Source organism: Chiloscyllium punctatum, chromosome 44 (genome assembly GCF_047496795.1).
Source record: "Chiloscyllium punctatum isolate Juve2018m chromosome 44, sChiPun1.3, whole genome shotgun sequence".
Taxonomy (NCBI): Eukaryota; Metazoa; Chordata; class Chondrichthyes; order Orectolobiformes; family Hemiscylliidae; genus Chiloscyllium; species Chiloscyllium punctatum.
In genome coordinates this window covers 35474989-35498094 of record NC_092782.1, presented here as the reverse complement: position 1 = coordinate 35498094, position 23106 = coordinate 35474989, and the positions used below count along the sequence as shown (strand labels likewise).

General features: G+C 40.4%; 1 protein-coding gene across 7 annotated transcripts in view; it reads right to left on the bottom strand.

Annotated features, from left to right (window-relative positions):
* The window catches only part of LOC140466870 (voltage-dependent calcium channel subunit alpha-2/delta-1), a 662544-nt gene that overhangs the window by 233889 nt on the left and 405549 nt on the right, over positions 1-23106 (bottom strand). For all 7 annotated transcript variants that reach the window (XM_072562612.1, XM_072562611.1, XM_072562615.1 and 4 more), the window contains one exon: positions 14520-14589. In XM_072562612.1, the coding sequence (XP_072418713.1) occupies positions 14520-14589 (70 nt within the window). The remainder of the gene's footprint in view (positions 1-14519; positions 14590-23106) is intronic.

The following is a 23106-nucleotide window of genomic DNA, read 5'->3' as shown; positions in this document are numbered from 1 at the left end:
GAAGCCATTTTGTTGTGCTAACTTAAGTAACCTTATCCCAGTTCTAACCTCCAGCTCAGCACTGCCCTCTTGAACCTCTCCCACCAGTCCATCGACATCACATCTGGACAGTAGTAACAGGATAGGACAGTCAGCATGGATTTATGAAGGGGAAATCATGCTTGACTAATCTTCTGGAATTCTTTGAGGATGTAACTCTGAAGATGGACGAGGGAGATCCTGTAGATGTAGTGTACCTGGACTTTCAGAAAGCTTTTGATAAAGTCCACATAGTGGTTAGTGAGCAAAATTAGGGCGCATGGTATTGGGGGCAAAGTACTAGATTGGATTGAAAATTGGTTGACTAATAGGAAACAAAATGTAAACGGCTCCATTTCAGAATGGCAGGCAGTAACCAGTGGGGTACCGCAGAGATCCGTGCTGGGACCGCAGCTTTTTACAATATTTGTTAATGATATAGAAGATGGTATCAGCAATAAAATTAGCAAATTTGCTGATGATACTAAGCTGGGTGGCAGGGTGAAATTTGATGAGGATGTTAGGAGATTACAGGGTGACCTGGACAAGTTAGGTGAGTGGGCAGATGCATGGCAGATGCAGTTTAATGTGGATAAATGTATGGTTATCCACTTTGGTGGCAAGAACAGGAAGGCAGATTACTACCTCAATGGAATCAATTTAGGTAAAGGGGCAGTACAGAAAGATCTGGGTGTTCTTGTACATCAGCCAATGAAGGTAAGCATGCAGGTACAGCAGGTAGTGAAGAAGGCTAATAGCATGCTGGCCTTCATAACAAGAGGGATTGAGTATAGAAGCAAAGAGGTTCTTCTGCAGCTGTACAGGGCCCTGGTGAGACCACACCTGGAGTACTGTGTGCAGTTCTGGTCTCCAAATTTGAGGAAAGACATTCTGGCTATTGAGGGAGTGCAGCGTAGGTTCACGAGGTCAATTCCTGGAATGGCGGGATTACCTTACACTGAAAGATTGAAGCGACTGGGCTTGTATACCCTTGAGTTTAGAAGACTGAGAGGGGATCTGATTGAGACATAAGATTATGAAAGGATTGGACACTCTGGCAACAGGAAACATGTTTCCGCTGATGGGTGAGTGCCGAACCAGAGGACACAGCTTAAAAATACGGGGTAGACCATTTAGGACAGAGATGAGGAGAAACTTCTTCACCCAGAGAGTGGTGGCTGTGTGGAATGCTTTGCCCCAGAGGGCAGTGGAGGCCCAGTCTCTGGATTCATTTAAGAAAGAGTTAGATAGAACTCTCAAAGATAGTGGAATCAAGAGTTATGGAGATAAGGCAGTAAGAGGATACTGATTAGGAATGATCAGCCATGATCATATTGAATGGCGGTGCAGGCTCAAAGGGCAGAATGGCCTACTCCTGCACCTATTGACTATTGTCTTCCTTCCCATCTATCTGCTCCACCCTCCACTCCGACTTATCATCATCATCCCCCACTTTCATCCACCTATCACCTTCCAAGCTACCTTCCCCCCAAACCCACCCCTCTCCTATTCATGTCTCAGCCCCTTTTGGATCCCCCCCACCCCCACATTCCTGATGAAGGGCTTATGCCTGAAACATCAACTCTCCTGCTCCTCGGATGCTGCCTGACCTGCGGTCTTTTCCAGCGCCACACTTTTTGACTCCTACAGTACCTGCCTACCTCTCCTAAATTTCTGGGAGGTAACCCATCTACCTGACTGTATCTGCAGCTTTTCTACATTTATGTAACAGTCATCCATCACACCCCGAACTCCTGCAAATTCCTCATTGCCTCTAGCTGCCGCTCCATGCAAATTGACAGGATTTGCAACCAAGCACTTCCTGCAGACATAGTCATTAGTAACATCTGACAGGAAGAGCACATCACTAAAGGCCATCTTTGTACCTTAACAATCTACAGGCCCAATTATTGATAATTATTTTGCCTTTCTTTCATTTTAAATAAATAGCAACTGGCACCAAGCAATAAATCACCAAATAAAATTTTAAAATTTAACAGCTTCAAGTTTAGATAAACCATGCAAACATTAAGTGCCAAAAATAGCTCCTCTGCAATTTCACAATGGCTTGTGTCTCATGCTATTTAATTTACAATATCATAAGATTTTAACCTGGAAACAGGTAGAAAGGTTGAACTAGGACAATCAGCAGGTCAAGGCTGAGGCAATTTTAGCTCCCAGGCTTCATCTTCCACCCAGCCACCCCTACTTGCCCTTGAACCAGGTGGGAACAGTCTTTCAGGTGGCAGAAAATTGGGCAGCAACAAGTTAAGTCCCAGGGAGGGGGTTTCATAGAATAGAATAAAGTGTAGAAGCAAATCATTCATCCCAAGCCCACACCAACCCTTCAAAAGAACATCCCACCAGACAAAACTCCCCCCTGCTCTACACCCCCCCACGCCCCACGCCCCCCCACCCCCACCCCCCACCCCGACCCTGCATTTCCCATGGCCAATCCATCTAACCTGCACATCTTTGGATTGTGGGAGGAAACCAGAGCACCCTGAGGGAAACCCATGCAGAGAATGGGAGAATGTGTGAGCTCCACACAGTCACCTGAGACTGGAACTGATCACAGGACCCTGACGCAGTGAGGCAACAGTGCTAGCCACTGAGCAACTGTGCCACTAAGACATTTGTTTCTTCTTCAAACCCACCTGGGTCACTCATGTTCAATAGGGTAGAAAGTTGCCCTCTTTACCTGGTCTGGCCTACATGTGACTCCAGACCCATTGCACTCTTGGTTGTACAAAAAAATGCTGACCTAGCCAGTGACACCCTTATCCCTTTAATGATTTTAAATAAAAAGTCCATTGACTTTATCAAGCTATGTCACCCCTCAGCAAGTTCCAGCTTTAAACAACCAAAAAAAAAAGCTCTGTTTGAGTCTAAGCCTATTTTAAAAGCTCACTGGAGAATGTCTGTGTGTTCAAATTGGGAAGTACAGATTTCCCAATTGCCCCCAGTCCAAACCCACAAGAAGCAGCGCGAAGTGTGGTGCTGAAAAAGCACAGCATGTCAGGCAGCTTCGAGGAGCAGGAGAATTGACAAAGGGCTTATTTATGCCTGGAACATCACTCCTCCTGTACCTCGATGCTGCCTGACCTGCTATGCTTTTCTAGCACCTCACTCATCAACTCTCATCTCCAGCATCTGTGGCCCTCACTTTCTCCCACAAGCAGTAAAAAATGAATAAGATGTGTCATGGTGGTTTGCTCACATTGTCCCTGAAATTGTATCGCAGCAGCCTGGGAATAGCAAGGATAGCATTTAAATTACCTTCTTGAGAAAGGAAAATTAAATTCTATCAATTCTAATAGCATAAACTGCAATTATTTGCAATGTTACTTTGCAACTCGGATTTGAAATTAAAACAAAAACCTGACCTTGCAAAACTCCAAAATTTGAACAATAGCAGTGAGCTTTAATTTCATTTAAAATGTTAAATGTTAGTATTTGCAGTAACTGATGATATCTCCCATGAATGCTGGACGAAGAAGATTCGCACACAGAAGCAGAAATCAAAGAGATTGAGTAGCACGAGCTGACCTGGTGTTTTATACAAAGTGTTATGTTGCAAATGTAGATCCAGTTAGTGGAATGGATGTTTCTCGATGAAACTCTTATTAAAATCCAGCACTAGTAGGTCAAAATTCAACCAGCTATATCTCCCTATAGGAGTCACCCATTAATTTCTTAGAAGTGTGCCTCAATTTCACCTATTGAGATTCAATATCACACTTTTGTGCTAAGTGCTCCTGGATGTGCTACTATGATGAAACGCATTCTTAAAGATGCCATCTGTTCTGATAGTATACAGATGCTTATATAACGTAAGCATGCTTTTATATGTCTCACTTATTTGACTAAATTAGGAACTGCGAACTTTATTTTCAATTTTAATTGCTAAAAATTGTGATGCATGCTGGACAATGATATGTATTTTCAATTTCTGGATTACTTGGTTTGATAATGATCCTAAAAACCAGGAACTGTAAGTTTTAATATTTTTTAATTATGAAAACTGAGATCTATGAAGCAAGACATTAATCTATGAATAACTGAGGAATCCTAGATTTTCCAGTTTAAATTTACACTTCAAGTCAAGCTCAAAGTGATGCAGTCAAGTTTGGAAACATTGGTTTAAATTTTTCAGAATTCCCTGCATTCTGCAAAGGCTCCACTTAGACTAGAAAGTAGCAAATATGACTTCTGTATTCAGAAAGGAGGGAGACAGGAAGCAGCAAATGCAGGTTAGATAGTTTAACATCTATCACAGGAAAATTGCTAAGATTATGCAGGAAGTTACAGCAGGACACTGAGAAAATTACAACGCAGTAAGGTACAGTCAACATGGTTTTGTGAAAGGAAAATCATGTTTGACTAATTTATTGGAGTTCTTAGAGAAAAAAATATGCAATGTGTATGAAGTGGTACACATGGGAATGCTCTACATAGAGTTCCTGAAGGTATTTGTCAAGGTGCTGGTTCAGAGGCACTTCTATAAAATCAGAGCTCCTGGTGTAGGTTGTGATATATTACCATGGAGAAAGAATTGATTAGCCAACAGAGAATACAGAGTAGGGATAAATGGGTCATTTTCATGTTGGTAAGATGTTATAATGGGCATGCTACAGGGATCAGTGCTGAGGCCTCAACTATTCACAATTTATATTCATGATTTGGATGAAGGGACCAAATTAGTTATTCCTAAAAATGCTGAGCACACAGACATAGGCAGGAAACTAAATTTTGAAAAGGGCATAAGGAGTCTTCAAAGGGATACAGATAAGTTAGGTCAGTGGGCAAAAATGTAACAAATGAAAAAACATTTCAGAGGGATTCAGTTGCCCTGGTACATGAATCACAGAACGCTATTCACCGACCAAGGTGTATGCAGCAGAGCTGGATGGATACAGCAGGATAAAAGGACAGATGTGGAGGAATGCAAGCAGGATGTGAAAGGAGAGCTGGACACATACCAAGAGGATGGATTTTCACAGGGAGTCTTAATGGAAAGTGATGAAATTGAAGGTTTAGTTTATGTCAATAGGTTTCAGGGGTAAACATTCAATTGTTTGGAGTAACATATACTAAAAAAAAAGAGGACAGTTGTAGTTGTTGTTCAGTGGGGAGTATTGTTGAACAGAGAGACCTAGGCATTCAGCTACATAGATCTTTGAAAGTTGCATCACAGGTAGACATAGTGGTTAAGAAGGCACTTAGCACGCATGCTTTCATTGCTCAGACCATTGATAAGAGTCATCATGTTGAGGTTGTACAGGAAAGTGGTGACGCCACTTTTGCAGTACTGTACAGAGTTTTGGTCACCCTCCTATAGGAATGATATTATTAAGTTGGAGAGGATTCAAAAAAAAATTAAAAGGATGCTGCTGAGACTAGAGGGTTTGAGTTTTAAAGAGAGGTTGGATAGGCTGGGACTTTTTTCACTGGAGTGTAGGAACTGGAGGGTTGACCTCAGAGGTTTATAAAATCATGAGGGGTTTAGATAAGGTAAACAGCAAAGGTCTTTTCTGCAGGGTGGGGGTGTTCAAAACGGGGGGCATATTTTTAAGATGAAAGGAAAAAGATTTAAAAGAAACCTGAGGGACAACATTGGTATGTGGAATGAACCATCTGAGGAATTGGTAGATTCAGTTACAACATTTAAAAGACATTTGGGCAGATACATGAATAGGAAACATTTAGAGGGATATTGGCCAAATGCAAACAAGTTGGACTAGGTTAGTTTGGAAAACTTGGTCGGCATGGATGAGTTGGACCAAAGAGTATGTTTCCATGCTGTATGACTCTCAGTCCCAGAGCATTGCTGCAGGAGTTGTATCTTTTTCTTTATAAGATATGAAGATTTACTGGCTAATGTGAGGATTTACTGGCTAGCCCTAACTGTGTTTGAACTGAGTGTGTGGTTGACCATTTCAGAGGACTTTTAAAAATCAACCACAATGCAGTGGATCTGGAGTCACATGTCAGGCAGACCAAGTAAGGTTGGCAGATTTCCTTCCCTAAATGACATTTATTAACCAGATGGGTTTTTACATTAAGGTACACTATCGGTCATTGTCACCAGCACAGAAACTAGATTCATATTCTTATGTGTTTATCACTTGAGTTTCAATTCTATGGTGGGATTTGAATTAATGGCCTCAGAAAAATAGCCTGGACCCCTGCATTATTAGTCAGTGATTTCACCACTATTCCTGTCTTCCCCCTTCCCTGGTTTCTCGGAGTAGCATTGTAGTCCCAACTATCTTCTGCTTTATCAACAACACTCCCTATCATAAGATTAGAAGTGGAGATATTCATTGATGCTTCCACAATGTTTCGCATGATTTGCAACTTGTCTGATACCGAAACAGCCTCTGTCTGTGTGCAGAAAGGTCTGGACAATATTCAGGCTTGGGCTAATGATCAGCAAGTAAATATCACACCACAATGGTCTTATGACCATTTCTAACAAGAAATAATCTAACCATCTGCAATTAACATTTAAGAATATTACCATGACAGAATCCTCCACTGTTCGTTCACTATCCCGGAGTCAAAATCTTGGAAATTCTTATCTAATAGCACTGTGAGGGTGTACCCACACCAGACAGGCTGCAATGGTTCAATATGGCTGCTCACTCGCACTGTCTCAATGGCAATGAGAGATGGGTAACAAATGCTGGCTTAGCCAATGATACCCATATACTTGAATAAATAAAGAAATGTTGCATTTTCAATTTGGTCATTTTTTTGTGAGGCACAAAGTGTGGTTGGCTTGGCCCTAAAATGTCCAGCTGAACATATGTGCAAAATCATGTGATTTTTTTTTCCCTCTCACATACAAAGGTTAGCATGAATGGAACTTAACTGACTCAGCTCCGATACTCGCCTCTAACTGTTCTGCAGTTTTAGCATGATTAAATCTCTGGGCCTCACAGGTGGTAGATACACAGGGATCCTTCACTTTGTCACATGGTGGAAGTGTATGTAGATACAGAACCATAAGCAGCTAAACCATCTGTGGAAATGTACCAATATTAAAAGCAATACTTTTCCCTTATTAACCCTGCAGGCAGCAGAGGTGACTGAGCTACTGGGTCAAAGCTCAACTGATGTAGGGTGTCAGCATGATGATGAAATGGATGAGGGCTCAGATGTTTAGTGAAGGCATTGGGGTAAAACTTCCTTATGGTCTAATTATTGCAAATAGCCTGGTTCTAACAGCTCATGGAATTGCCTTTGGAAGGGTTCATTCAACCATGGGCCATGCAACCAGGGAACCAGACGAGAAGGAGAAAGGTGGGAGGAGTTGGTTGTGATGCATTAATCAGTGTGACCAGAATACGTAGATTCATACAGTGCAGAAAAGGCATTTCGGCCCATGGAGTCTGCACCAACATCACTACCTCTAAATGTGTGCTAATCCCAGTGTCCTGCACTTGTCCCATATCCTTGAATGTTATGATATTTGAAGTACTCATCCCACTATTTTTTAAAGGTTGCCAAGTTTCCAGCCTCCACTACCTTCCCAGGAAGTACATTCCAGATTCCTGACACCTGCGGAGTGAAAATCTTTTTCAAATCCCCTCCGAATCTCCTGCCCCTTACCCTAAAATGATGCCATCTCGTCATTGACCCTTCATACAAGGGAAACAGTTGCTCTCTATTAACCCTGCCCACACCCCTCTTAATCTTATACCCCTCAATCATGTCCCCCCTCAGTTTCCTCTGCTCTAAAGAAAACAATCCAAGCCTCTCTAGTCTCTTCTTATAGCTCAATTTCTCTATCTCAGGCGACATTCTGGTGAACCTCCTCTGACCTCCTCAAGTTCTATCACATCCTTCCTGCAGTGAGGTGACCAGAACTGCACACAGTACCCCAGTTAGGGCCTGATCAATGCTCTGTACAACTCCAACATTACCTCTTTGCTCTTATACTCTGTGTCATGACTGATGAAATCAAGTGTCCCTTATGCCTTCTTAGCTACCTTATTCACATGCTCTGTCGACTTCAGGGATCTGTGAATAACCTTCTGTTCCTCTAAGCTACCCCGTGTACTGCCATTAACTAATACTCCCTAATCTTGTTTCTTCCAAAATGGATTACCTCACACTTATCAGGGTTAAACATCATTTGTCACCAGTCTGTTCAACCCATTATATCTTCCTGTTGCCTACAGTGATCTTCTTTGCTATGAACCACTCTACCAATCTTTGTGTCGCCTGCAAATTTGTTTAATATTCCGCCCACATTTTCATCCATATATTTTATGTTTGTAACAAACAATGAGAGTCCCAGCTCTGATTCTTGTGGTACACTGGTGGACACTAGGCAATAGTCAATTACACAGCCTTCTACCAATACCCTATATGACCTATTACTCAGCCAGTTTCTGATCCATCTCATCAAGCTTTCCTTAATTCCATGTCCTTTAACCTTCTCAATCAATTTTCCATGTGGAACCTTGTAAAAATCTTTGCTAAAATCCATGTAAACGGAACTTTCCCCATCCATACAGTTGATCACATTTCCAAACAATTCTAACAATTTGTTAGGCCTCCCTCTGACAAAGCCATGATGACTATCCCTAATTAACCCATTCCTTTCTAAGTGGATATTATTTCATTCCTTCAGAATTTTCTCCAACAGGAAATACACTTGGTTCTTCATTCTAAAATGTTTCCATAAGTCTGTGAAGGTCAAAACAGCAATAACCGCCTTCATAGCATTGTGTTCTTGGAGTCTCATAAATATAATGTAACAAAAAGAAACAATCTCAATATCTAAGCTGAGAATTTCAGATGATGCCTCTGACCTTCTTGAAAATGTTTGGTGACATTTTCTGCAAACTGTCAATGTCTGTATCACATCAGCCATCACCACTCTTTAACAAATCCACCTAGGATGTGTTATGAAGATATGGGCACACTGTACCTTACAAAGAGAGTTAAAAGCAACAGAACTGCCTGACACAGGACCAAGTGTCCTGAAAAAAAATATAATGTAACATTTTGGTCCAGCAGTTCGGGTAGCTGGTTGCCTGGAGACAAAAACAGATTTGTTTAAATTGTACCCTGAAAAATACCAAACTCCAATCCAGTTTGAATTTAGTGTATTGACAATCTTAAAAGCCAATGACACAATCCAATGCTTTGGGAGTACAAGACCAGGGAAAATTGAACAGTTGGGTGGACAACTGCTAAGCCACCAGCATGTAAAGAGACTGCCCAAAAATAGCTCTCGATAAAGGTACCTTTTAAGATCAGTAACATGTGAAGCAGAATGCCCAAGAAGAAAAGACAGGAATACAGAGAAAACAGAAATGTGCCTGGTTTTGAGATAAAAGTTTTGTTTAGTAAATCTTAAACAGGAGTTTTATCTGACTAATATTATACAGGGGAAGGTAAAAGATAGGTTAGTGGGAGGAGTTATAAATAGTTGCTCGTTAACTATTCTCTATTATACTTTAAAAAATAAAGTTTTTAATTTGCACTTTAAATAGTGCTTCACCTCAAACTTTTACAGATTACTGCACAGGATAAATCTTTTCTGTGTTGCTGGTTTAAATTAAGCAGGAGGGTTTTACCCCATGTCATAACAGGTGTCAAGGAGTCAAGAATTTTGCCATGGTGTAAATATTTAAGTTAAATTTCAAAGATAATTATAGTTAATACTAATATAATTCAATCTCCAGTGAAGCATTTAGAGTACAAATTTGATTATTTGTAGGTGCCAAATAGATTTGATGGTAATTAGTGCGACTGTTGCTTCAGAAGCAGGTAATTGGTTCACGGTAATGAAAAGGCAATAATTACAGAATGAAACTGGGTCTACACTTCCTGGACTATCTCCTTTTGGAACATCATAGCTGCCAATCAGAAGTATGCAGCAGCAAGGTAAGATTAGAGGAGATGATATATTTGAAAGTGTTGCTCATGACCAATAGCTAATCCAAGCGGACTCAGCTTTGTGTGCATCAATGGCAACATTGAACAACACCGTGATTTCTCTTTGCCCTATCCCACAATTCAAGTCGTGTGCACACACATTAGCAGAATATTAGTGGAATGTATCCCTCAGTTCCCCTATTTGCTACAGAACCTGGTCAACATGATTAAAATAACTTTCGGATTGTGAATACCAAAGCTATCGCATCAGTTGACTAAACCACTTAGAAAAGAAGGGGATAGAATGCTTATAACGTGTGTTTGAGGGCCAAACAGAAAATCTTCAGAAAGTATTAAACTAACTTGCACTTTTCGTTCTTCAGCAAACTTTTTGTTTTGCAATTGTTTTAATTGTTACTGAACAATTTCTCCTTACTTACCAAATCTAGAATTAAGAGGTTTTATCAAGCATGCCACTCATCAGTTGAAACATGCTACAGCTTTTCTTTCAAGTTCCCCTTTAAGGTAACTTTCATCTGAATTTTAGGGTGGACTATGGCGGTTCAAAAAGACAGCTCACCACAACCTTCACAAGGACAACTTGGGATGGGCAATAAATGCTGACCCAGCCAGCAGTATCCACATCCCACGAATAAATAAAAAAGATATTTGTGCCCCAATGACTCAAAACACATTACAAAACAAACTTTGACTGCAAAACCTCAAAAGTGCATCAAACTGCTAATTATGACTTTTCTCTATATTGTACATTGCTGGAGATCTATGCATTTGTCTTAATATTAGATTGAATAACAATGAAAGGTCACCACTGCCTATATTGCATATTCCGTCCCAGAGTTTGAGAATTTTAATTTCTTAAGCAGCTGAAGCAAGAGTAATTCTTAGGTCTATGAAATGGTTTAAAAAAAAAGATGTTTAATCAAATAACTCAAAATTATGTTTGAGTACTGTAATTAAATGTGATATTTTTCACTGTAGGTATACTAATGTGTTCTAACATACTGTGCAATTAAAATGACTAGGTCAGGCATTCTGCTCCAGATCCTAATGCAATTTGCATAAGATTTCCTAGCAACATTTTTAAGCTTCACAGAAATCCAAACTATAAGTTAAAAAGCATCCATTGAGCGGTTGTGAGACAAAGAACATGGCACTGTGGCAGAAAGCCGATATAGTCTCAGGTGGCCCAAGTAGGTTGTTCATTATATTTGATTGACACTCACACCTTAGCAAGGCATTAATTAATAGTTAATGCCTGCAGATTTCTACAATTTCACCCACACAAATCTTAGAAACTGGCAGAAAAGAAGCATGTTGGACATTCCATTGACAGATATACCTTCACTATCTGAGTTAAAACGTTTCATTTTATACCTTACCGCTGTCAAAAATATATTTTACCTTTTTTGTTTATTTTCATTCTCTTTTGGTCACCCTGGACAGGATGCTATTTTTGTATCAGGCTGTGAGGATTTAGGCAATTGCTGCCAGGCTTGTATTAATTCTATTCCGAATGCATAAATACATGGTATCACAAAACAGAAACCACAAAACCTCCTACAATGACAAATGTACAGTCTAATGACTGAACTGCGACAAAGCAACAGAATTTACTGACATTCTCTCATTGCTTCAATTAGACAACCATTCTGAATAGACTGAAGGAGACTGTAAGATGGATTTCTATAAACTAATACACCCTGCTGAACATAAAGCTTTTTAAATGAAGTGTTTTTCCTTCATTGTTGAGGAGGCATGAGAGAAATAGCGCAAGAAATGATGGTTCCCTAACTGGGAGAATAGCATATGCCAAGTCATTGATACTCGTTCATACATGTTGGTGTAATCCACATTATTACTTTGAGAGACAATGTGGTTGACTCTTAACAATCTTCTGGGTAATTAGGGATGAGAAATAAATGCTGGATTAGCCAGCAAAGGCCACATCCCATGAACAAACTTAAAAGTATGTTTGGAAGTTGAATGTTAACTTGTGTTAACAAAGGTCAAACAACAGGTCAACAATCCTACTACTTTCTGACTGGGAAACATAAAATCAATACCACATCAAAAAAAACATGGATGGCAGGAAGAGATACAATATTTTTCAATTGCAAATTAATCACACATTTCCATGGAGGTCACTTATATTGCCATTTCTACAGAGAGATAACAGCCCCATTAATTTTGTTGTCAAAATAGTGAGGCTGAAGCATTCTGCATTATTTTTCAGTTCTGAGGAAGGGTCACCGGACCAGAAACATTAATTTCTCTTCATAGATCCTACAGACCTGCTGAACTTTTCCAGCAACTTCTGTTTTTGTCTTTGATTTACAGCATCCACAGTTATTTTGCCTTTCAAACTCCTGAACACTATCATATATAAGGGTAAAGGCAGCAGATACATGGGATTCCCAACCACTCTCAAATTGCCCCCCACGTCAATCACCTAGACTTGAAAATTCTGGGTCAAAATCTTGGGGTTCCCTCCCTAACAGCTATGTGGATCTTCTGACAGCACATGGACAGCAGCAGTTTAAGAAGGCAGTTCCCGAGCACATTCTCAAGGGCAATTAGGAATGGATAGTAAATGCTGATCCAGCCAATGACGTTCATATCCCAGGAATGAATTTTAAAAACTTTTTAGCTCAGGTTATTTTTATGTAATTGAGCTGCATTAAATAATTAAGCAATTAAAAGATTAAATTGCATCCACCTTAATATTATGAGCATGCATTTGCACTTTATTTGCTGACAAGGTTTTGCAACAAACTCTATCAGCTAATGAAAGCATGAAGGAAACTGCCTTGGCACAGCTTCTGAACTTAACATGACAACACACACCACTTTGGCCCTCTGTGAGAGCAGCTACATCTGTACATGTTAGCTCCTGATAAGCAATTGCTCAAAGTAATCTCTACCAAACATGTACATCAGCATTTAGAACTGTACATTCAGACTGTCGATTTGTTGAATGAAGAAACAGAATATCAAAGTGAATAAAAACTCTTTGTTCTTATTTTTACAGTTCACGATGAATATCGTTGCGAAAATTAGACTCACATTTTAGGAGTGCAACTTTATGTTTGGAGGCACGTTTTAGATGAATGATAATGGAAGCACTTGGATTAGGAGACCAATAAACAGACCTTGAGTAACTGTAATTCAAAAGACAGCCTGTGTATTTTTAAGAAGTCAGAGTTGGAAGAGGGAAACAATAAACAAAAGTGGTCTTTTTTTTAGCCTGACAATGGAACCAGTGATTCTGTTGAGATTGCAATTATTCTTGAGACATAAATCTTTGGACCCCAGAATCAAAGTGATTTTTGGCAGATAAAGTTAGTTAGTCGAAATTTACACCTGGGACATCCCACGTGGGCCATGTTGCTTGCTGATAGATAGGTAGATGCAGGGAGCTTTTTGTGTCCCTGGGTTTCACTTGTATGATATCTCAAAGAAATAGGAGTTGGTGTTGGACCCACAAAGGAGCTTAGAGATGAGCAAAAGGAAAAATCTGGCAGGAGCTGTAGATCAGGAGCAAAAAACCATCAGAAACTGAGGATGTTTTCTGATTTTGGAGTCACTGAACAAGAAAGTAGTGAGGCCAATCCTGAAGCTGGGATGTCCACGATCATGAGCTGCTTAAGCAGTTGGCCACATAGGATGCTGGCAGAAGGATCCTAAGAAATCTCGCAGCTTGAAGAATAGCAGGAACACTGAGAAGAATCAAAGTTACTGCCTGGAATCTGTAGCTCACCTTGGTTTGGTTGCAAGAGAAGTGGAGAAAACCTCAAAATCCTAAAAGGTAGAGGGAAACTCTCAGATGGAAATAAACTAAAAATGGGGCGTGTTCTGTATGCTTTTAAAATTTATAGTTTAAACGTTTTATGGAATTTAGTGTTAAGTTAGCAGCATTTAATTTGTTTAGCTCGTGTAAACAGTTTACTTTAAAATGCGAAACATTGTGGCATAATTCTTTCAGTTAATAACTGAAAGTTTGAAATTCTCTTTCAAAGTTACTGGTCTCCCTCAAGATCATAGCAATATGATAACTATGGATAGTCACTTCTAACTTTTCTTTAAGTTTACTGTATCAACTCAAATATTTCTTTTACTTTCTTCTACCTTTTTATAAATAGCATTCAGTGCTCCAGGATGGAAGCCAATGACTAATGTTATTACAAATGTTATTAAATGATTTCACGACAGCAGTGGTGACATCAGTGAATGACAAAACCAGAGGCCGAGGCTAATGCACTGGGACGAAGGGTTCAAAACCCACCATGGCAGCTGATGTAATTTAAATTAATTTAACAAAATATGGAATTGTAAGAGTGTCTATGTAATGGTGACCATGACAATTATGTTTGATCCTCATAAAAATCCATCTAGCTCACTAATAACCTTTTGATGAGATAATCTGCCATTCTTACCTCGTTTGGTCTATACATTACTCCAGACCCACATTATTAAGGTTAACTGCCCATAGACAGGGTCTCATAAACCAGTCAGGGACAAACAGGGATGGGCAACACATGCTAGCTTGCCAAATGCCTACATCCCCTCACTGAAGCAGCACTTACCATGGTCTTCTCCGAACATCATACAAGTCGATCCTATTGGCAGTCTTTGTTAGATCAACCCATGGCGATGCTGGAAGTAAAACAAAAGATTGAACTTGATTGGAACTATTGATTAAAGAAACGTCCAATAAATCTACAGAAGTTACCAAAGAAACTGATCTAAAATGCAATTTAAAAAAACGTCATTAAATAAGGAATTATGCTTTATTGTAAATCAATAAACCAACTTACAAAAATGACCATAGATAAGCATATTGATAATGAAGGAGGGTAGAGGGCTACATGCATTGTTTATCATTCCTGCTAGGTTCAGGTTAATTTGAGATAATTTGCAACACTTAGTTAATTGCAAATGTTGCAAACCAGTGCAAGAAATCATTCCATATCAGTCTCAGAATGGATTTGATAAGTCACCCTACAGTGGATAAAGGAATCAGTAATGAAAATTTGAAGTCCTTTTTCCAAATTCTCTTCTCTGTACATCAGTGTGGTCATACAGAATTTGAAGTATTCATGTTATACTTGTGTTAAGTGATTCCTGATGAAGGGTCTGACCCAAAATGTCGACTCTCCTGCTCCTCAGATACTGTCTGACCTGCTGTGCTTTTCCAGCACCACACTCTCAACTACATTTTGACTAAACCAGTTTAAAGATTAGATTAGATTAGATTAGATTAGATTACTTACAGTGTGGAAACAGGCCCTTCGGCCCAACAAGTCCACACCACCCCACCGAAGCGGAACCCACCCATACCCCTACATCTACCCCTTACCTAACACTACGGGCAATTTAGCATGGCCAATTCACCTGAAAGAAAGCAATGCTGGCAATTAAACACTGAAAACACAAAATGCTGGAGATTCTTCATCAGTGCATCGAGACTCAAAACATTAGCTTGTTTTCTCTCCATGAATGCTGCCTGACCCACTATGAACTTCAAGCATCTTTTGTTTGCAGTACAGATTCCAACATCTGCAGTATTTGCTCCTACATTGTGTTTAGCTGATAGTTAAATAACCTTTTATTAATCCAGTTTGTAATTTCATATGAAATGAACCATAGAAGGTTACAACCCAGGATGAGGCCACAAAAACCTCTGTGCCTATACCAGCTCTCTGCAAGAACAACTCAACTGGTCCATTTCTGGTTGTACAGATTTGAACCGCTGTAAGATTTATGTAAGAGCCAGCAAGATAATCCTGCTACCGGTCTCTTTGCTGTAGCTCTGGAAACTTTTCTCTCTTCATATAGAAAGATGGAAACATAGAAATTAAATGCAGAAGTAGGCCATTCAGCCCTTTGAGGCTGCACCACCATTTAATATGATCATGACTGATCATGCAACTTCAATGTCCCATTCCCACTCTTTCCCATACCCCTTGATCCCTTTAGTTGCAAGGACCATGTTCAGTTCCCTTTCGAATATATCTAATAAACTGGCCCCAACAGCTGGAGAGAATTCCACAGGTTCACAACTCTGACTGATGAAATTCTTCCTCATCTCAGTCCTGAATGGCTTACCCCTTATTCTTAGACTGTGACCCCCAATTCTGGACTTCCCCAACTTTGGGAACATTCTTTCCACGGTGAGCCTGTCCAGTCCCATAAGGATGTTCTATGTTTCTGTGAAATTCTCCCCTTATTCTTCTAAATTCCAGCATGTGCAAGCTCGGTTGATCCAGTCTTTCCTCATATGTCAGTCCTACCATCCTGGGAATCAGTCTGTTGAATCTTCACTAGACTCCCTCGATAGCAAGAATGTCCTTCCTCAGACATGCAGACCAAAACTGCACGCAATACTCAAGGTGTGGCCTTGTGTGAATATAATTATTCACTTTTCTTTTGAGACACTATCTTCACCACATTCTTAGGCAATGTATTCCACTTCCACACTATTTGCTGCATATTTTCCCAATGTCACCGTTGCTTCTTTTGCAAAGCCCCTTAAATCAGTGTCCTCTGGTTCCTAATCCTTCTTGCAGCAGGAAGCATTTGTCTCTGTCTATTTTTTCCAGACCCCTCATGATTGGGAACACCTCTAACAAATCTCCTCTCAACCTTCTCTTCGCCCAGAACCACCATTCTCCTCTCTCAGGAGAAAACCCTTCTCTAATCAATCCACAAAGCTGAAGTTCCTTATCCTTGGAGACATTCTCAAGAATCATCTGTGCACCCTTTCTCTAGCAAACACTAAATATACGCAGGCATAATTTTACTACAGGACAGGAAAGTCAATGAGGACAAATATATCGGTCTCCTTCTATCAGAGCAATTCACCAGTCTCTCTTCACCAAATCACTCAATCACTTTTCTTGCCAAGACCACCATTAAGTTTCATTAGACTGTTTGTTTCAAAGACTTTCTCTCATCACATATTCTTTGATAGGAAGAAGTCACTTCCTACCTCCTAACTGTTAAATTGTCCTTCCAAAGTATTTGAACTCTACCATTGTGAATATCAGTGATTAATCTCCTCTATCAAACAGCCAGCACAGAAGGATCCATTATGCCTTCTCAGTTCCTTGGTCGAGCTTTCCAATTAGTCCCACTCACTGCACTTTCTCCATCACACTAAGTTGTTTGCTTCCAAGTATTCATCCAATTCTCTCTCTCTTCTTTTTTAATGATACATCTAACAAAGTGAACTTGCACAGCTTCCTGAACTTTAAATCCTACATTTGATTCCTAATTTGTGGAACCACTTGGCTCCTAGCTATTGTAGGCCACTGTAATTTCACTTCAAGATTTAAAAGTCAAAATTTACCATTCTGAGACCGCACCGATAAGAAAAACATTTTTACTCTGATTTTTTCAAAAGTCACAACTACTTTATTTTCCATTTCATTTGAAGTTTGTAATGACCTAAGACCTGATGTAACCTGTGATATCAAAAGCCAAAGGTATCAACATTGAAAAACCTTAGTAGTCATTTGCCTCCATTCTCAAGTCCCAATTTCATTTACACAACCAAGGAGTACATAGCTTCAGCTGCACTTTCCTTTTATAAGTACGTATGCATTATGTATGATAACACTACATTCATGCAACCACATATTACAAAAATACTGTTTTGAAGAGAATTGTCATATTTGCACTGTATAAATGTTAGAAATTTGCAGTGTTCTCCAAATGCTGTTGCAGTGATAGTGTGGTAGAATGTATTATACATTCCCACCATACCTACCTCACAGATTATTTAATTATTTTATTTATTTTGTTCGAAGACTAATTTTTGCATTTGCTGGGAAAGAATGGGATAGGTTGGGTGAGTGCAATGAAATCTTAAATATTTTTCATGTACTGGGTTTATAATTTCTTTGCAGCAAGCTCAGAGGAACTCTGCTGCAATGGCAATTGATTCTTAATTTTAGTCATGACTAGATATTTAAATTGGCAAATATTAAAATCACACAACCTGGTAACACTCTAAACCAGCCAGTGCCACCCACATCCCACAAAATGATTTTTTTTTAAAATCTGTCAGTTGAAAGTCGCAACTTGAAACAGAGGTGTTCATCAATTGAAACCTAATCTGAGACCTCCTCTTTATAAGATTCACAGTGGAAATCTGGACTGCTAGAAATTCAAACAGTGTTTTACTTCATGGATATTTTTAATTTCCTGTTCTGACATATTAGGCAACCAGTAGTTACCTAGATCCCCTGCCCATTAATTGTACCTTCTACTTGTAAGGAAGGGCTACTTGATTCAATTTAACATTGTCATCACTCTGGTACGAGTATTTTAGCTTCCAGCTCAGTTTACTTGATGACAGCTCTGAATCAAAAGATTTGCAGTTCATTTCAGGAATGCAATGTGTACTGAGTACTCTAACTTCAGCAAAGTACTGGACTATTAGAGATGCAGACTTTCAAATGATGCAGAGATTCAGATAGATATTAAAGAGTCCATCACATATTTCAAAAAGACTAAGATTATTTAGGAAGATCTAAAATGAATTAGACCTGAGCAAAGTTCTTCTCTCAAACACAACCACCAAAACCAGATTAATCGGTCATTCTACTCATTGCTGTTCCCTTGGATCTTGCAGTGTACAAAGTGCTTGCCAAGTTATTGTCACTGCATTTCAAATGAACTCCCTGCTTGTTAAGTTCAATTAGACATCTGAGGATATAGTATTGTAGAAATGCAATTTTCTTTTCATCTTACCCAGGTGAACGTTTATATTTCCAGTAACTAATTCAAAAATAATGAAGGCAGCAAGCTTTCTAACTTCTTGAGACAAGTAACTGGAGCAACAGTTCATCTATATAGGAATTCCACTTCCTATTATGCAGTTTGTGTTAACATCACGTTAAATATAAGTTACTGCCTTTCGTTTGGAGATCAGGTTTGTAGGAATTGAATTATAACTGAGTCTTCAATGATGGATCAAGGCTGACAGGCATTCACTATGTCTGATTCATCGAACAAGTACTGCAAAATGCAAATCGTGTTCAGTAAAACAACCCGAGAGGAAGGAATCTGCAAACAGTCTATCACATTCAGGGAAAGCACGTCTGACATTTTATCTCTGTGGGATACAGTTCGATCTTAGTACCTGCACTGTCGCACTTTGTATGCCAGCGTCATAATGAAAAGAAGGATAAAGGGAACAGACTGAAGCAACATTCAAGGAGAATGCTGCTCACAATTTTACAAAAAGTAATAGTCTTGACTGTCCATGTAAATTTTGATTTTCTGTCACATTTCAACAGGGGAACTATTTATTCTGGCCAGGATTTTCTGCCTCAAAAATCAATGCTTTTAAACTCAATAAAATTACTTGGTTCTTCCCACAAACAACTAAAAGAAAACTCTCATTTCATTTAAATAAAGAGCCAGGAGTTGGAATTCCAAATTTTCTGGTCCTTCTCCCATTGTGCATTGGCAGGAAGAAGAATGAGAATGATAAGGTACAGCGATTAGAACAGGCTGAAACGGATGAAAGGGAAGAATTTTTATACCAGCACAAAGGCTCTGATGGTGCAGTGGGAGTGTCCCTACTTCTGATCCAGGAGACTCAGGTTCAAGTCCCACCTGCTCCAGAGGGATGCAATAACATCTGACCAAGTTAATTAGAAAACAAATTGTACCAGCAGACAGTGTGCGCTGTGGCTACTGCAACTGGGAATTATCTTCCAGAGTGATTTTTTAGTGGTGTTTAGCCTAAATAACCTTCAATGTGTGAAGATGCCAGATTTTGACATCTACCAACTCGACAGTAAAGGCTACAAATGCCATTTCTCATCGGTCTACTTTTGTATGGCATTACCATGAAGAAAGAACGGCTGGAAGGAACATTTAATACACATTTAAAATGATGCCAATCCATCATAGTGGCCAGTCCCCAGGCTGCAATTCTGTGCTCTGATAGTTTACAGATTAGATTAGATTAGATTCTCTACAGTGTGGAACTGGCCCTTCAGCTCAACCAGTCCACACCACCCCTCTGAAGAGGAACCCATTCCCCTACCCTATATTTACCCCTGACTAATACACCTAACACTGGGCAATTTAGCATGGCCAATTCACCTGACCTGCACATCTTTGGATTGTGGGAGGAACCGGAGCACCCGGGAGGAAACCCACGCAGACACAGGGAGAATGTGCAAACTCAAACCCAGGACCCTGGCGTTGTGAGGCAGCAGTGCTAACCACTGAGCCACCGTGCCACATCAATTGGCAGGTGCCCATTTGGGCAATGCCAGTGGGAGGGATGGCAACTACCAGCAATGCAGTAATCAGAAGACTCTTATCAATCCAACAACTTCAAATAATGCATCTTATAGAGAGAGAAATAATCAGAACAGCAATGGTCTACATCAATTTATCCACACTGTTATCTCCTGTCATGATTTGCCTGCAAGGATCATTATGGATATAGTGCAGTTTCTGATCTTTGCAATAATGGGAAAAAGTAATTTTCAAAACATTGCACTGCCAGGGCCTGGATTTTCCACTGGCCAAACATTTGTTACTCAATATAGATGGGAGTTCCATATGGCAAACCTGTGGAAACCCCATCATAACACACTCCAAAGGAATTAGGGTCAGAGAGTTATAGAGAAGTGCAGCATGGAAATAGACCCTTTGGTCCAACTTGTCAACGCTGACTAGATATCGTATTGCCTGGGAAATTAAATTTTCAATTCAGCAAATCCATTCAGTCTCGAACCTTCTGAAAGTCTTCATTTAGGTCAGAGATTTTGGATGGTTCCAATGAAACCAAATGAGACAGTTACTCAGGCAAAGTTGGACCATTAAAAAAGCAGTCTAACTCCTGAATAACTGTTCAGTTGATTGCACACTTAACCTGACAGTGCCTTTTCCTCACAATGGACCATGACAGAACCCCGTCCCTCTCCTCGACTCCTGCCTTCCTTGCGACACTGCTGCCAACGACTCATGCTGAACCCAGACCTGACATGACAGAACCCGCCCTGTCTGACCCTCAGCCACAGCAGACCCAACTTTCCAACCTTTCACAATCTGTTCCTGACCCTCCCCGCGCTGAACCAATTTTGCCCACCCTCTCTGACGGATGTTAAACAGTGCATCACTTCTGTTGCCATCTTTCACCCAGACATTGTACCCCCTACCTACCTGTCACTCTGCCCAGTCGGATCTCTAGTTACCTGGCAGTGTGGTATTCTACCAACTTTACACCTTCCCTTTATCAATCTGGCACCCTAACCTGGCATGCCACTAAACTGGCAAACCACCAGTTCATCTTGGCACTTATGACAGCCTACCCCTCTACAGTTGGCACTCCTCCCAGCGGGAATCCCACTTATCTGCCACCCAAATCTCCCAGCACCTTAACATCGCACTCACCCTATGTACTCACAGTTTGACAGCAGTTGTCAAAGTGCCTGTGGGGAATACGTTAAGTGACTGCCATGAAAGGGAACATGGTTCGCCTCCTTCCTGACAGTTCTGCGCTATGACTGAACCGTTAGAACAGACATGCAGCTCGGAACTTCTGAGGGAGCATCTCCTCTTAGAAATGTAAAAGCATCGTTCTTTCGTAAAATGAAGGCCTATCTCGAGGAGATTTTGTCTCCCCAGATTAACTGGACAAAGGAGTTCTGCGGAATTTGATGAACATGATATTGAAGTTCAGGTTCCAAAAGAAGCAAAAGATTAAATTAATTATCAATGAGTTTGGTGTTGATGTAACCATCACGGTTGAATCTATCTCCAGATAGACATAATAAGTATTTACTAATGGACATTCATCTATGACTCTATTAAATTGGGCATTGCTTGCAGCTTTGATAAACAGGCCAGCTCTCCTCGATAAAATTATTTAGGTTTGCGTACTCTCATCAAGGTAAAACATATCACAACACTGTTTGTGATGACAGCTGATTTATGCTTGGCAAGTTCAACAGTTTGGACTCACTCCTGCCAGTTTAGAAAATAACATTCTGTGCTCTGAATTTTACTAGAAATAAGCTAAGCACCAATTTTGGCAAGTTTCAGAGTATTTCTCTCCCTAAGCCCTAGCAAGGTTTTTCACACTGGGACCTCCAGCATTCCAGTGTCAACACCATGTACAAAGACCAGTGCACACTAGATCAAGTACTGCCAACCTGGAGATGCCCTTCATTGTCCATGTAGTGAGAGGGGGACAAAATACAAATGTTCCCCGGGGCAGAGAGGTGGCATGGCTGACACTTCATCACAAATACAATGTACATTGAAACAAAAATTGTTATTTAAGAGCCAAGCTATAAAATTATCCACCTGTAGTGTCATGTGACACTAAACCCCTGTCTAAGTTGGTGCTATTCTTCCCCCAATGCTCAAAGCATGAGCCAACAGCTTAGTCATGCCAACCATCATGTTACACTGACCCCATCAACGTCAGGTTGATTGTGATCATCAATAACTCTCTATCCTGCAGTAACCTATGTTCCTCCAATGTAATATTGTCTCCCACCCCCATGTACATGTTGATTTTCGGCCCATCATTATTATTGCCCCCTCTGCATCCCAGCATGTTGCCTCCAATCCATACCACTGACCTCCCCAACTTTCCTATAACAGCAATGGCCCTCATACCTTCCTTTGCATTTCAGAGAGTTGCATCCAGACTGACCATGGCCTCCCCCTGACCAACATGGACAGTCAGTTCCAAACAATGACTGACAAGACCCCTGACTGATGATGCAGCTCCCAAACTGATTGCACTCGACCTGCAGGCCTGACCATAGCCCACTTCTCAGACTGTAAAGTTATGGAACCCTTGATTCTGATTGCCCCGAGAGGCTGACTATTGTCCAAGTCTCTGGACTGAAGAGGATGATGCCGTTGACTTACTGTGCCAAGACCCTCTGACAGAGGACTGCTCCACTTAGACTTTGAGACATGGTCATTTGGATGAAGCACATGCAGACTGCTGGTATAAAGTGTTGGTGTGACATTGATATGGTGCCATACAGCAAAATGTCCACCCCTGCGCGTGATTGCCTGGCAACCATGTCAAGCTGCCTGGCTTTGTAGCAGTAAGCCAAGACAAAAGTATTGTCAGCATTTAAAATCTAACTGAGAGGAGAGAGCAAAAATGGCAAGAACACG